Genomic DNA, 16,509 nt, shown 5'->3' with positions numbered 1-16,509 from the left:
GACTTCAGTTTTATTTATTTATGCTGTTTTTGGGATTTCTGAAGGTGTTTGAGCTAATCTGCAATGATTGTGATGTGAGGATGCAAACAGTCCTGCAGGTCTCAGTGATGCACAGATTAAAGAGCTGCTGTGGCTCTTTGCAGGTGGCAGCTCAGAGCAATTTCTGATTTTTCAGTGGCAAACCTGGTCCAGGGGGACCCCTCAACACCCTGAAACTCTGTGCCTCCACTGGAACAGGATCTTTGGAAGCATCAGTGTGGTTGCTGGGCTTTAAATCATACATTTTCAGACACACTGAGCAGCTCAAGGCTGCTGCCCTGGGAGCCAGCTGGGATTCCCTGTCCGTGCTCCCTGAGGGCAGTGTGGCCTCTCCTGCTGCATCAGAAATAATGGGGCACAGGCTGTGCCAGGTGCTGTGGGTGGTAAATGAAGCATTTTGGATGAAAATAACAGTTCCTGCAAATACAGAATCTCAGCAACATGGGAACACTTCATCCATGTACAGCAGAGCAGGGACAGCTTAATGGCCACAGCTGCACTGGCTACAAAAGTTCCTCTGCTGTTTTTCCTTCACATTTTTATGAGAAATGAGCTTTTTATTGAGGAGGGCAAGGGAGGTGTCCTATTTTTATTTTGCCTGGAAATATGTTTGGCTCAGATCCACAAAGGCACTTCCTGTGCCCAGGGACCATGGCCTGGCCAGAGTTCATGCCTGACAGCCCAAAGGCACAGCTGGACTAAGGATGCTCCAATCCAGCTGCAGGAATTCTGGCTCATGGCAAGGGAGCACTGGTGGATGCTGAGCTGCACTGGAAGCTCTGACATGTGCACAAATGTTCTGGGACCTTCTCTCTGGGTGTTACAGCACTGAGAGTTTCACTGTGCTGCTGCTGTGAGAGTTTGGGTTGGTTTCAGGCAGCCAAAGGCAGAGATTCCATCCTTTGTTGTGAGGATAAATGGGGCTTGCAACCACTTGGCAACCCTGCCAGGGCTGCAGGTGAAGCCCTGATGGTTTCCAGCCCTGATTAACAGGAGGAACAGGGCCAAAGATAACACAGAAGGGAAGAGAAGGGATGCAGGGAGGACAGCCAGGCCCTGCCCTGGTGGCAGGAGGTGGCCCTGGACAAGGCAGGGTCACAAAGCTGAGTGGGGCTGGTAAAGGAGGAGCACCTGGGACAGGGACTGGAACTGCTCAGACTCGTGCTGGAAGTGCCCAGATCTGAGACACTGAGCTGCAGCTAAATTTGGACATTGTATAAACACTGCAAAGCCCTTCAGAGCTCTCTGGTGATTTCACCCAGCTCTGGGGCTGAGCTGCTCCAGTGGCAGTGAAATCCAGCACTCCCAGGGAACCATTCCCTGTGCATGGTGGGCCCAGAGTCATTCCTGCAGCTGCTGCCTGCAGCTCCTGCCAGCTGGCACAGGAACAAGATGCTGAAGGAACAAGATTTCTTCAGCTTTTCAATTGATTTTACACCATATTTGTCATTATATATGCCAGAGAAATGAAACTCTTGGGGTCTCATACCCCCCTTTTAGTGCAACAGAATTTTAAAAAATATAGAGTTGATTTCTGTGTGATTCAAGTACAATTTTTCAGGGATAAAAATATGAAAATTACTATTGGGGGGGAAAAAAAGCATTCACAGCTTCTGGGGGTTACAGGGCTGCAGGGATGTCCCAGCCAGACCAAGCTTTAGGAGTCAGGGAGCTGCAGCATCCACCTCTCACAGCTAAAAGCTGCCCTTGTGGAGGCTCTGCAAGGGTGGCAGAGCAAAAACCCAACTGTGGGGCTCATGTCCCCAAGGCAGAGTGACACTGGCCTTGGTGGCTCTGGTTCAGAGCAGCCAGGACCATTGGGGCACTTCCTGCACTTTGATAGCTGCAAACAGATCTGGAAGCAAACCTGGGCTGCACAGCCCTGTGAACCAAAGTGATTTAAAGGCAGTAAAACTTCTGCTCTAAAACCTTGGTGAAGTCTTTTCTCAAACCTTTCAATAAATGGGATTTCCATGCTGGGCTGGCCAGTCCTGACCTGGTTTTCTCATCCTCACAATCCCTCCCCTCAGTGCCTGGAACACAGATTGAGTTTCACACCAGCAACTGGGCTAAGTAAGACTTTTTCCCATCAGAGAATACAAGCTGCATCAAACAATTGATGGAATAATTAGGGTATTACCAAAGTGCTGTCAAGTATGAACTTGGAGAACAACTCAAAAAACAGACACAAAATTATTACTCCTAAATGAATCCAAATATTAAAAAATAATAATAATAATAATTAAAATAAAGATCCTATGACTTGACATGAGCAGCACAATTGGGGAAACACCCCCCCAGCAGGTGAGTCTTCCTCAGTCAGTGTCCAACGTGGAAAGGGAACACCTGGAAAGGGAACACAACAGGGTCACAGCCCCAGGGGCTACAGAGGAGGGCGAGCTGCACTCAGTGTCCCCGCTCAGGTCACTCCTCCACCAGGCACGACGTTAATTACAAAAATAAAAATAAAAATAAAAATAAACCCAGAGCTGCACGAGTCCATAGTGGTCATGTGTGAGCTCCTGGCAGGGCAGGGCAGTGCCAGGGCAGTGCCAGGGCAGCAGGGCCGGGCTCACACGGTCACCGAGGCTGCGGGAGAGCTGATGTTGATGGCAGTCAGGTGCTGGTTGTGCTCCGAGGGACACTTGGGGAGCTCCTGGGCCTTGCAGAGGATCTTGGAGAGGATCTTGCGGAAGGTGCAGCGGAATTCCCGGATCCTGTAGGCGTAGATGATGGGGTTGATGACGGAGTTGGCGTGGGACAGGATGATGGCCACGTACATCACCCACTCGGGCTTGGAGCGCGAGAAGCCCTCGTGGAAGTTCGTGATGCAGTTCAGGATGTGCAGGGGCAGCCAGCAGAAGGCAAAAAGGCCCACGATGATGGCCAAAGACTTGGCTGCGTGCACCTCCTTCTGCAGGGTGGTCCTGGAGTTGCCCATCAGCTCGATCTGGTGCAGCTGCTTGCAGGCCACCATGAATATCTTGATGTAGATCCCCAGCATGATGACGAGCGGGAGCAGCACGCAGCCGAAGAAGTTGAAGTAGACCATGTAGCTCATGGTCACCACGTTCTCAAAGAGGCACGAGATGAAGCAGCCCTGGGGCTCCGTCCCTGTCTCGTTGGTGGCGTTGGGACAGCCACTCATGGCTTTGTGCCAGCCCATCAGAGGGGTCAGTCCAATCCCAAAGGACAGCAGCCACAGCACTGCGATGAGTCCCCTCGCCCGCTTGCCGGTCACCAGGCTGTTGTACCTGCAGCCCCCCGGGACAAAACCACAGCAAATGTTACATAAACCAGCACTGGTGACTCCCCTGCAGGTAAAGGCATCGCGTTTTGGTTAATGAGACAAAAACCACACCCACGAGGGGGCCTCACCTCTCTGATCGCCTGAGGGGCAAAACCTCTCCCCTGTGTCTCCACCCACCCGCCGTGGTTTGGGGAGCTGACTCATTTACTATTCCTGAGAGGCACCAGCGCTGCCCCAGCCCACGAACCCCCTGCAAGGGGAGGGAAGGGACTTGAAGGCTTAAAAAAACATTTATCATTGGGTGATCCTAAACCACCAAGGGCCAGCAGGGCACGGACAGGGAGGCTCCCTGATGCTCTCTGGCTCTGAGCAGCCCCTGCTGGGCACGCTGGGGCAGCTGCTGGGCGGTTCCTGGGCTGACCCCGTCCAGCTGGGGCAGTGCTGGTGCCCAGCTCTCCATTGCAGTCCCACGTGGGTTATGAAGAAGCTCTGCTGCGGCCCAGGGACAGGTTGGTGCAGAGCTGAGCCTGGAGCTGCCCCACACCTTCCTCATGAAGGCCAGAGTCCCTTCATGGCCCCTCCAGCCCTCAGATGCTCAGACACACAAGCAGAGCGGGAACCTGAAGCAGCAAAAGTCAAAAGTCTGCTTTGGGAGGAACCAGAGCAGCTGCCAAAATCAAAGCATCCATCAGATCCCTGTCTGGAGATAGGAAGAACCTGCAGGTGCCAGAAGAGAACACGAGAAACCCATTGCTGTCCTCTGCAGAGCCAGGCAGAGCCTGCTGGCTGCCACACGTCCCCTCCTTCCCACACCCTTCTCTCAGGGCTTGTTTACTCTGGCTGGGCTGCCCTGCTCCTCCTTCCCTAAGAACGTTTGTTCTGATTTTCTTCCGGCCGTGAGCAGGGGAGGGTTTTATTCCCACAGAACTGCAGCTGTGCTGTGAATCACTGTGTGAGTGAGCTCCTGCTCCTCTGCAAGGATGGGGGGCACTGGGGGTCCAGCAGGGGCTGGGGGAGCCCTCAGCTCCTTCAGGCTGGGCTGGCTGGGAGGATGCAGGAGCAGCAGCCACATTTAGGTGCTGCTGAATTGTGGACACGGACCATGGGCTGGTGTCTGAAGAGTAGATCCAGTCACTGAGGGGCTTCTCCTGCATTTTTCTCTCATTATTAATAAGTTCCAATACTTAGAAGATGAGAGGTTCTCAAATAGGTCATCAGTGAGGCCAAGCCTGTTGCTTTGAGACCCCACATGAAGTTTTCAGAAGCTGGAGCTGGTCTGGGCTTGTGGGACCTGAAATCATTGAGATTTGAGAAGTTGACAGAAATCCAATCTCTTGGCAAAGTCTGAGTCTTGAGCTGCAGCCCTGGCCCAGCTCAGTCAGTGCTGCAGAGGCACCAGGAGCTGCTGCTCCCTCAGCTCTGCAGTGGGAAGGCAACACTGGCACTCTCCAGGTGCTCCATCCCAAACACTGCCATGGTGAGACTGGAAAATGCCAAAGGGCCATTGCTTAGAATCAGAAACTGAAGGAATAGAGGGGGTTTTGTGCTCAGGGACAGGAGGAGCCCCCTTGGCCATGCTGAGGTCCCAGGCTGGTGACATTTGGTGCCTCTTGCTGGAAACATTCGGCCCCAAATGAGGCTTCTTCCATCTGCTTTTCTCCTGAACTCTGCTAAGATAAGGCCTGGCTTGAAGGCTCACAAGACCAGTCAAGGAGCCACTTGGTGTTCCAGGGGCTGTCCTGGTGTCCTGTTTATTTTGGAGCTGCTGGCTCCTCCCAGCAGAGCTGCACAGGGACCATGGCACGTGCGTTTTTATATCCCTCGAGGGAAGATGTGAAAACATCCCGGGCTGCAAAAACCAGAGCTGAGCAGTGGGGAGGGCTGGAGGCCCAGGACAGAGGTGGAGATGTTTTTTCACAGGGCACAACTGCCCTGCTCAGATTAGCTCTTCATTTCCCCAGAATTTGCATGGCAAAGCCCTCCCACCATCTCTGCATCCAGCTGGTGGTCACTGCTATGGGCAGCCCAAAGAGCCCAAGGTGAAACTGAGAATAGCCTGATGTCCTGGAGTTGTTAATTAATTACCTTCATGGACTTATTTGGTGGGACCCTGCCTGTATTGCCCTTAAGTCAACACAAGTTAAGCACAAGCTTAAAAAAATAAATTAATGAATGTCACCAGATCCAGGTATGAGGAGTCTCCCAAGATCTTCCCTAAGCTCTGTAAAACAGGGTCAGACAGTGAGGAACCCATAGATTTCCACAGCTCAGAATCCTCCAAACCCCTCCTTCATTCTCTTTTAGGCTTAATATTATTAGACAAAAAAAAGCCCATTAAAGTAAATTTACTCACCTAAGTCTGCTCAACTAATGTATAACAAATATTGAATCACCTCTGCGCTTCCCCCTGGAGGCATCAAATGTTGCCCTAATGTAAATAACAGCTGAATATTCTCAAATGATTTATTGGAATTAAATAACCTGGCAATGTGTTAGTTCCTTCTGAAGTCTCTTTATGGGTGCAATCAGCATGAAGGCTTTAATTACCCCAGCTCCCACCCCGAGGCCATGGTGGGATGGATCAGGCTCCTGTCCTGAGGAGGAAGCTGAGCATTGGCCACCAGTGTCACTGCAGGAGGACAGGGGGCTGCCTGAGGGACAGCCCAGCCCTGCAGTGCCCCATGGGCAGCTGGGGCTGTCCCTGCTGTGTCCTCACCCACACAGCCACAGCTCCACGAGGTGTCCCCTGCTCTGGTGGCCCTCCCACAGCAGCACCCCATGGCCCCTCCCAACCCCAGGGCTTTCCTGGAGGAGCTCACAGCAAACACCAAAGGAGTGAATTCTGGTCAGAACTCTTGCTCTGTGTGTTGGAGGATGGTTGGGGTTGGGTTTTTGCATTTCTGCTGCCACTTCCTGGGGCTGAGGAGCAGCCAAGGTGCCCAGGCTGGTGCTGAGCACAGCTGGCACAGAGCAGGACACGCTGCCAGCCCGGCCTGGCAGGAACTGAGTCATGTCCTGCACGTCCCTGGCAGCTGCCACCAGCCCCTGCTGGACCCTGGGGAGCCCAGCCCAGCCCTGCTGCCCCTGAGCTCGCTCAGACAAGGAAAGCACAGCAGGAGAAATTCAGCATTTGGGGTGATGGACTTGGGGCAGCTGGAGGAAACACTGGAACGGGGTTATGGCCACATGATTTATGTCAGAGAGCAGGAGCAGGAGAGCCCTGCCTGTCCCACATCACAGCCTGGGGGTGCCACACAGCCCTGGCCTGTCCCTGCTGTCCCTGGGCCACAGCAGAGGCTGCTCAGGGACTTTGAGCTCTCCCACTGCCTCCAGAGCAGGATCAGCCTCCAATGAACAATTCCAGAGCTTCAACTCCAAACCCAGCCAAGGTTTGTGCTCCCCAGCCCCCTCCCCACCCTGCCCCTGCCCAGGCTGTTGGATGCAGGAGAGGAGCAGATGGAATCTGCAGGGCTGGGACCAGGCAGGTGCTCTGGCATCTATTTCTATTTTAAGTGTGAAGGGAAATGCACGGACACCTCCATTCACAAGGGGTGAGAGCAGCTCGGCTGCCAAGCATTGTGTCCTTGTCACCTCCTCGCAGCTGTACTTTGCATCTTGCTCTTTTTAAAATTTATTTAATTTTTTTTTAGCTATAACAAAATAAGCACCATTTCTGCCTCTGTGCTCCATGCACAGCCACGGAATGGAGATCACACAGCAGCTGAAATGTCCTGGCAGGACACTTTAAATGAATCATAAATTGCACCTTAGAGAGGAGGGGGGAGAAGAGAAAGAAATAAAAAGAAAAAGAAAGAAAAAGAAAGGAAAAAAAATGAAAAGAAAAAGCTGTGCTGTTGAGGCAGGAAGGAGTTGGCGGCCAGAGCTGTGCTCAGTGGTGACGCTGTCAGCTGGGGAAGTGGGACATCTGTGAGTGTCCCTGTCCTGGGCAGACAAATCACTTCCTCCTGCATCTGTCCCCATTGTGAGGGACAGCAGCAGCACTGCCGGCCTTCCGCTGGGCGGGACTGCCACACTGCCACTGCCACAGTGTCACAATCACAGTGTCACAGTGTCACAGTGTCACAGTCACAGTGTCACAGTGTCACAGTCACAGTGTCACAGTGTCACAGTGTCACAATCACAGTGTCACAGTCACAGTGTCACAGTCACAGTGTCACAATCACAGTGTCACAGTGTCACAGTCACAGTGTCACAATATCACAGCCACACTGTCACAGTGTCACTGTCACACTGTTAGAGTCTCAGTGTCACAGTGTCACACTGCCACACTGTCACAGTGTCTGTCACCTGCCAACCCGGCTCAGGTGAGCTCAGGGGTCAGGAGCAGGAGGAGCAGAGGAGGGGGCACCCCCAGAGGAAGGGGCACCCCCAGCCCTCCCGAGTGGAAGGCAGTGTCCCCTCCTTTGTCCCCGTGTCCCCAGCCACGAGCCGGGGCTGTCAAACACCTGCAGGTTGAAAACCTGCCTGGGATCTTCTCATCCATGCCCTCATCCCTGCTGTGAGCCCTTCCTGCCTGGGTGGTGACAGAACCGACAGAGGGACAGAGGGACAGCCCCCGGCTGGGGACAGGGGACAGCCACGGGGCTGTGCAGCGATATAAAGATATAAAACCTGCAAATGGCACACGGCTGGGAATGCGGGGGTGCACACGGGCTCTGCAGCCGGGGATTGCGGGGGCTCGCAGGGCCGGGCGGGCGCCTCTCGCCTCTCGGGGTTTGCAGGTGAGAGCTGCCCGCGGTCGCTGCTCGGCAGGGTGAGAAAACGCGGCTGAAAGCCGAGCTCAGACACCGGGGGTGTCAGCGGGCTGGGCCGAGCGGGGCTGGGGCAAACGGAGGCCAAAGAGCCCCGGAGCACAGGAAGGAAATGAGCTCAGCCCCTCGCCCTGCTGCTGCTCCCACGCTCCGGCAGCCCCCGGCAGCCAAACAGCAGCAGCTGCCCCGAAACGGAGCTGTGCCTGCAGGGGAATGGGGGACTGGTGTGGTACTGGTGTGGGACCAGTGTGTGATACTGGTGTGATACTGGTGTGGAACCAGTGTGTGATACTGGTGTGATACTGGGGTGGAACCAGTGTGTGATACTGGTGTGATATTTGTGTGGTAGTGGTGAGTAATCGGTGTGATCCCGGTGTGAAATCAGCATGATCCCGGTGTGGAACCAGTGCTTTCCCGGTGCTCTCTGTTCCCGGGTCAGCCCTAGAGCACAGCCCCGCAGTTCTCCCCTGTTTAAGGCCTGAGCTCCTCCTCAGCACCCCGGGCTCTGCAGCCCAGCCTTATCAGCTGTATCAGCCTGCTGGGGCCTGGGGCTGGGGGTTTCTGTCCTCCCGAGGCTCCCCGAGGGCCAGGCCTGGCTGTGCAGAGTTTAAGGTGCCTGGCAGAGGGGAGACAGGGGCTCCCAGCGCCGGCTCAAGCGATAGCAGGTAAGGGGGGATGGCAGATCCCTGCTGGATCCTCCTTCTGCAATGAAAGGGGTGGAACCCCCTTCCCAAAGTTTCCAGAGTGCTGCCTTTGCCCCCAGCAAGCTGCTGCTCAGCTGCGCTCAGAGTTGAGGGGCTGGGACATGGGGCAGGGTCAGCCCCGAGCCCTCCCAGCCTCATCCCAGCAGCTCCAGGAGCCCATCCTGTCCTTCCTCCATGCCTGGACAGAGCCCCCAGCCCATCCTCATCCTCTCCTCCCTGCCTGGGCACTGCCAGGCTGGACAGAGCCCCCAGCCTGTGCCAGCACAAGGGGCACAATCCCATGCAAGGTTTGAGCAAAAGGGGGACGTGGCCAAGAGCAGGGACTGTGCTCTGTCCCCTGTCCCAGTGACAGCAGAGCCCAGAGGGCACTGCAGGGTGGCAGAGCAGAGACACCCACAGGGACACACCCCCACTGAGGCACTCCCAGGTTATTTGTGGCTCCTGCCCGGGCCTGATGTCATCCATTGGATTAGGAGTTAATACTCTCCTTGGATTGCACAAATTCCCTAAACTCAGTTCCTTCTGCAAGCCTGAGAGCCTGAGGACTGACACATCTGTAGGCACAGCTGGAGTCACCAATTCCTGGCATCTTGTGGATCAAATACAGTAAGAGGAGTCCCCAAACCCTGTGTGGTCACTGCCTGGGGCAGCCCAGGGCCAGGGCAGACTCTCATTGCTCTGGCAAACAGCAAATTTCATAAAAATCCCAAGCAGCATCTTGATAATTAACAAAGCAAAAACTTGCAACTTGAAGATAAAACAGTTTCTGCCAAAACATTTTGGTTTGCAGGGAGAGGTCAAAAGATCTTCTGTAGCAAAATTCTGCTGGATTTCAAAAGTTCCTTTTAAAAAAAAAAAAATCTTAAAATTAACCTGTATTTTTTTACAGATTGAGCTGGCCAAAACAGAATAGAAACCTTCTAAATTCAAAAATCTGGGTTCTGACTCAACCCACTGGAGATCAGTGCCCTCAGCCAAGAGCCTGGAGCCAGCCCTGACATCCCTGATGCTCCCTGGCATCCCTGCTGTCCCCCAGCTGCTGCAGAGGGGGCAGAGGTCCCAAAGAGGCCCCAATTCCTTTTCCTGTCAGGACTTTTGTTTTTTTGGGAAGTGGCCTCGGAGGTGCGGAAAAGATATAAAAACCTGGGATGTGCATTTTAAGGAAACCAGGCTGCTCACAGCTAAAAATAGCTGTGATTTCCCCTCTCTACTTTATTGCCATGAGGGCACGTGTGGTTATTCCTGATTTTGTTGTTGTTGTGTTTTGGCTGCACCCAAAGGCTGGAGCAGCCTCACACATCCCTGGGCCCAGCTTGGCTGCCACAAACTTCCCTAAGATTGCTCAAGGGAACACCCCAGCCCTCCTGCCCCTGCTGGGTTTGTAACTCAGAGATAACCAAGGCCGGGCACAGCAGCTCTGGCAGCAGAATTGGGGTGCTCAGGAGTGGGCACAGCACAGGAGCCACAGGGGAGCAGCAGAACTGCCCAGGGGTTCAGATGGAGAGCAGTGCAAGGACAGAGGGAAATGAGGCAAGGGCACGGGGAGGAAGAGCACTCACAGGGTGCCAGGTGAACACCAGGAGGATTTTCTCTGCTCCCCAGTGGCTCCTGACATCAAACCCCAGCAGTTTGCTTTGCTGAGCAAAGCTGGGATCTGACAGGGATCTGGGAACCTGCAGGGGAACATCTCAGAGGGAGCCCTTCCTCTGCAGCACAGAGCCTCAGCATCAGCCAGGCCACCGCTGGAAAGGATGAGGAAAAAGCAAAGCCCAAATTTAATGTGTCCCACAAGGCCAGCAGGAAGGAGCTGCACTCCTGCCTTCCTCTGTCAGAGCCAAGGGAGCAGCAGCTCCTGTGGGACACCGGCAGGAGCAGAGGCAGCTCAGGGCAGCCATTAACAGATCCTGATCCCATTAACTGACTGGGAATCCAGGGGAGCATCCTCTGGCTGCAGGGGGGCAGCAAGGGCTCAAAGATGTGCAGAAAGGGAGAGGATGTGGCTGGGATTCCAGATCAGCAAAGCTTCCCTGGAACATCAGCCCTGCACATCTGCAAGGGGTGAAGCTGAAGATGGGAGAGAACCAAACCCAGGAGAAGCAGCAGATCAGCTCAGATCCCAGGGAAGTGGGGATGCTTTTCCCAGGGCAGGTCCCAGCTGGGTGTGTGCCAGGCAGCAGCAGCACAGTCACTGTCCTGCAGGAGGTACCCGAGCACAGGGGCACACACTGGGCTGCTCACAGTGCTTCACTCTCCTTTGGCCCTCTAAACACAGATTCTCTTCTCCCTCCCTAATTCCTGACACGTTTGTTCCAGGCATCCGTCCCTACCTACAATTCTTCTCCATGCCAAAGGATTTGGGTTAATGCAAATAAAAGGAAACTGTTTTATTCCACCTACAAATCTTCTTTGGCTCCCGGCTACGGGACTGTGGGGTGAAATCCAGCCCTGGAGGAAGCCAGAGAGCAGAAAAAGCCTCTGTGCCAAGTGCTGTGTGCAGGATGGATTTGCTGCTGCTGAGAGATGCTGGATTCCCTGGCTGGGATGTTCTGCTTGGGGGAAGTGCTGGGATGGAGCTGGGCACAGGATGGGCACTCAGGGGTGGCAGCAGCCAGGAGGGGGCAGGAAAAGGGGACAAGGACAAGGAGCTGCATCCTGGGATGGCCAAGGGAAGGGTTGGGAGCTGCAGCTGCACAGAATGGGCAGTGTGGGTGGGGGCTTCTCCACAAACAGAAAATTCATCAAAAGCAAACAAGCAAAATATGAGTTTCGAGGGACACAAAGAATTCATGGCTTTGGGTCAAATTCAGCAAATATTTTTAGCCAGAAGAGGGAGGGCTCTAAACCACCATTTTTAAAATAAGACTTTTTTTTTGTTCTGTAGTTCTCCAGATGAGAAGTTGTCAGTTCCTTCCCCAGTGAGGAGGTCCTGACCTCAAAGAGCAGCACAGCCACATCGGAAGGGTTGGGCAACTCAACCCAAAATCTGCCAGGTTGGTCAGGATCACTTTGCTTCACTGAAACCTCCCAACATCCCAGTTTCACTGAAACAATTTTCAGTGAAAAAAAACGTTCCAGTTTCACTGAAACAATTTTCCTCTTCCCCATGGGATTTCTTGGTTCAGCCACAGAGCTGAAAAATCCATTATTAGCCTGGCTGTAATGCAAAGTTCTGCTGTGCACCCCAGCCCACAGGCCTGCCCAGCCTCTCAAGCAGCTCTGAAAGGGTATTAAATAATGTGGCACAGCCAGTCCTTAATGTCCCTGCTGAGCTTTCCACAGGGAGCTGATGGAGCACTGGATGTGACAAGGACACTCATCTGCTCTGCAGCAACCCCATTATTTATGGTAATCGCTGGGCAGGGCTGGGCACAAATCATTTTCTTAAACATTTAATACTTCATGGCCTGGTATCAGCCTCTGCACTGGCCTCCAGAACTGGTGTTTAAATGAGAAAAGCTTTTCCTACAGTCTCCATTCCTAGAAATTGATGATCACCTTCCTGCTGTGTTCCCACAGCACAGCCCAGAAATGGCACATGCTCCTGCCCAGAGAGGGTGGTGGGAGAGGTTCCTGCCCCCTCCCTGCCAGCAGCATTGTGGAATAATGATGCTGAAGAGAAAACTCCAACCAAGCCTTGCTGGGAAAGCCCTGCTGCAGTCCAGAAGGGTTTTGCCTGTGTAGATTTATAACCTCCTCTGCCCCCTTTTGATCTTGGTGCACAACTAAAAAAAGCCTTTCAGTATCAGTCTCTAAATCTCCTGTCCATTGTCCTGCTCCTCACAGGGAGAGCCCCCCTCCTTTGGAAGGAGTTTTTTGCTTGCTGGTCCCTCCTGAGAGCACTGGAAGAGGCCTCAATGCCAAGATGGAGTTAAATCCAAATTCCACACTTTAGCCAGCCTAGGATGGGACTCCTTGGTCTCCACTTGTGTCCAGCCTGAAAGGACTCATAGGAATAAAGATGTTTGTGCAAATGGAATAAAAGGTTTGGCGGGAGATGGGGTGAGGAAAGCAAAGCTGGGAAAGAATCCCAAAGCAAGGCAAAACTGCCCTGGGATGAACTGCCCTGATGGAGAGTGGAGCAAACCTGCTCGAGAGCAGGACTGGGGGAAAAGGAGTGCAGAAAACATTGGCAGATTCGGCAGCTGGCAAAGGCGCTTCCCTCTGCGAGCACAGGAACGATCCCTCAGGGCATTTCTGATCCTCTGCCTGCCCCGGCTCCAGCAGAGCACAGACCCCTCAGCACAGCTCCCTCAGCTGCAGAAAGTGCTTGTGGAACAAAACCAGAGTTATTGCCTGACAGCTTGTGGCCAGGGGTGTGATTAAACTGAAACTCAAAAATCTGACCTGCTTCTGTAGCTGCCGCTGCCCCAGCAGCCCGGGGAAACCCCGAGCGAGCGATGGAAAAGACACGGCAGCGTTTTCCGGGGCGGGGGTGGCTCTGGGAGGGTCAGAAACAGGGTCAGGGGTGCTGGAAACAACCGGTCCCTGTCCCTGTCCCTGTCCCTGTCCCCGTGTGCTGCAGGTCCGCTCCCATTGCGCGACATCCCCCGGGATTTCCGTGCGCCGCGCTCGCATGACACACGGACACACAGACACACGGACACACAGACAGACACACGGACACACAGACACACGGACACACAGACAGAAAGACACACGGACACACAGACAGACGGACACACAGACACACGGACACACGGACAGACACACGGACACACAGACAGATAGACACACGGACACACGGACACACAGCCGCGCTTCTCCTCCTCGGCCCGATGACTAACTCATATTTGCTCAGCCTCTGCGGGGTGTCAGACGCAAGGTGCCAGAACAGGGTGAAAGGGTTTTCTCTCTTTTGAAGCCGTTTCAGGGCGACTTCATTGCCGCGCACGGGGACGAGCGGAGGCCAGGGAAGCTGCGGCTTTGCGGGGTTCAGCTGAGGTCCCTGTTCCACATCTGCCCTCCTTCCCCACAGCCCCTGGAGCTGTCCTGCACTCCATCAATGTCCTATTCCCAGGGAAGGACAACCGAGACACGGAGGAGACCGAGATGAACAAACTCAGGTGGTTCACAGTGCAAACCCGGGGTTTGGTGCACTTCAGCTTAAGGAAGCTGCTGCACCAGCCCACTGGAGAGGTGCCTGTAACTTCTATTCCATACATTTCCCCCCATTTTAATTCAATTCCCATGAATTAGAAGGAAAACAATTCATGTCTTGGATGAGACTGAACTGTAAAACTCTTAAAAATCTGCCATGTGAACCTTTCTGCTCCCCTTTTCTCTTTTCACAGTAGGAAATAGGAGAAAGAGTGACTGCTCCTCTATTTAATCTATTTAATCACCTGGGAGATGCCGGGACACCGCAATAAAGGGGCTGTATAAATAAATACCTGCACAGATGAGCCACAACCATCCCAAACACAGCCATCCACCGCTGCGGGCCCGCCCGGAAACCTCTGACCCTCCCAAGGCAAACATCCTCAAGAAACTGAACCTCCAGGTGTGTTCCGAAGCAAAAGTGGGACACTGATCCCATTCCTGCAGCGAGCCAGTGACAAACCTCTGCTATTTCCACCACCTGTCAGCAGTGAAACTTTCGGGGCAGCACCAGGGATTGGGAGCGCCAAGAGAAGGGGGATCAGCCCCGGGCTGTCAGGGAATGCCGCTGCCCGCTCCCACTGCAGCTCTTACCTCAGGGGGATCTTGATAGCCAGGTACCTGTCGATGGCCACCGCCAGCAGGCTGAAAATGGAGCTCTGGGTCAGCACCAGCACGAAGCAGGCGAAGAAGAGGCAGCTGTGAAAATCCACCTGGAAGCCGATGCTGATGGTGATGGCGAAGGGGATGGCCAACAACCCCACGGCGATATCGGCCACGGCCAGCGACACCAGGAAATAGTTGGTGGCGTTCTTCAAGGTGCTGTTGATAGCCACGGCCCAGCAGACCAGCACGTTGCCAGCGATGGAGAGCACGGCGATGATGAGCTCCAGCACGATGTAGGTGGTTTTCACAGTGTCCATGGCGAGCGCCCCGCGCCGGGAGCAGGCGCTGCTCATGGGAAGAAGGGACTTTCCTCCGGGCGCCCTCCCGCAGGCACCAGCACGCCCCGGGGCAGCCGAACGCCCATGTCCGGGCTCCCCGCGGCCCTGGGGGGCCGGAGGGGTGCGGCGAGCCCCGGGTGGCGGCTCCCCGCTGCCCGCACCGCCCGGCCCCCGCCCGGCATCCGCGGGTCCGCTCAGCGCCCGCCCGCAGCCACCGCCACCCGCGGGGCCATCGGGGCTGCTCCGCCGGGGATGCTCCCTCCGCCCGGGATGCTCCCTCCGCCCGGGATGCTCCGCCGCTGCCGCCGCTGCCCGCGGAAAAGCCGCTGCCGGGGCGGCGGGGCTATTTCTGCTCGGGGCGAGCGGGGCGGGGAGTGCGCGGCGCGGAGCCATTGGCCGGGACCCGGCGGCACCGGCACCGCGCCCCGCAGCGCCCGGCCCCGGTCCCGCACCCCCGACACCGGCACGGCACCCCCGGCCCCGCTCCCGCACCCCCCAACCCCGCTCCTGCACCCCCGGCCCCGCTCCCGAACCCCCCAGTCCTGCTCCCGCTCCCCCGGCCCCGCTCCCGCTCCCCCGGCCCCGGTGTGAGGCTCCCCCGAGGTTTTGGGCACCGCTTTGCACAATTCGGAGTAAAAAGTTGCCCTCAAAAAGTTGCCCTGGCTGTCCCCAAAGTCGAGGACTCCGGGTGCTGCTGCTGCTGCTCCGGGAGAGCGGAGTTGCAGCACCGAAAATAAAATTCGCCACCAGCAGAGCGCTGACCCGAAGTAGGAGATTTCACAAAATCCTGGCAGCGCTCGGTCTCTGTATGGTCGTGGCACAGCGGGGCATTTCCTGATGTAAGAAATGGCAAAATAGCACGGATTAGCAAATGCTGTTACTCACAGGGCTGAAGTGGTTGAGTTTCAGTCTAAGGAGCTTAAAAAAAGTTCTACCTGAAGGGGTTGTGTACTCTGGTGGATCTTAAACCAGCAGGGGAGGTGAAGGTAATTTAATAACTGGTTACCTTTTCATTGCAGGTTTCCTGCTTTATATTGTGTTCACCATCAAAACACAGAACAGGGATTGAACTTCACACCACTGCTGAGGCATCCAGCAGCACTGAATAGCTCAGGGTAGAAAGTGGAAAAAATTCAAACAATTAAAGAAAATAAACCTTCCTGTAGCAAACAGAAAGTAAAAGATATTGACATTGACTTCCTTTTTTTTTTTAAACAAAGTTGTAAACTAAATCCTGTGGAAGGGAAATGTTCTCTGAGGATTCAGAGTTAAATCAGAGCAAAAACCATTTGGGAAAAATAGATTGAAACTATTTCTTTGAGTGTAGTGCAAATGGAAACACTCCTGTTGACCAGCAACGCTTTGGGTCAGACAGATACAAAGGGGGACTCTTAATTTATATTGAACAAAGTCATTTTTATCAAGTTGGGCATCTCAGGATGCTGAAAGAAAGCTGAGCCAGGAGTACATTTAATTTGATGGCATCTGCCCCTTGCATGCCCACCTGGACCTTTGCACTTTGCATTCAGGCACTCTGCTGTCACAGGAAGAACCAAACCACGATGGCATTAACAGGGAAGCCCCTAAATCCCGGGATTCAAACCTCAGTTTTTACCTGAAGTGCCCTGAAAGGAGCAGCAGAGTTTGAGGTGAGCTCAAGGTTCACAGCCCCAGCTCTGGCTGCTCCATCAGAGCTGGCTGGA

At 54.5% G+C, this 16,509-nt stretch overlaps 1 protein-coding gene across 1 annotated transcript; it reads right to left on the bottom strand.

Annotated features, from left to right (window-relative positions):
* Positions 1-78: 78 nt before the first annotated feature.
* ADORA2B (adenosine A2b receptor) lies at positions 79-14,899 on the bottom strand. Its single transcript, XM_058037757.1, has 2 exons — positions 14,457-14,899; positions 79-3,293 (listed from the first exon to the last, which is right to left on the bottom strand). The coding sequence occupies exons 1-2, from the start codon at positions 14,819-14,821 to the stop codon at positions 2,612-2,614; spliced, it is 1,047 nt and encodes a 348-aa protein (XP_057893740.1). The 5' UTR covers positions 14,822-14,899; the 3' UTR covers positions 79-2,611.
* Between the last annotated feature and the right edge of the window lie 1,610 nt (positions 14,900-16,509).

The sequence above is a fragment of the Melospiza georgiana genome, chromosome 19 (genome assembly GCF_028018845.1).
Source record: "Melospiza georgiana isolate bMelGeo1 chromosome 19, bMelGeo1.pri, whole genome shotgun sequence".
In the NCBI taxonomy this organism is placed as follows: Eukaryota; Metazoa; Chordata; class Aves; order Passeriformes; family Passerellidae; genus Melospiza; species Melospiza georgiana.
This window is presented reverse-complemented; position numbering and strand designations above follow the sequence as displayed.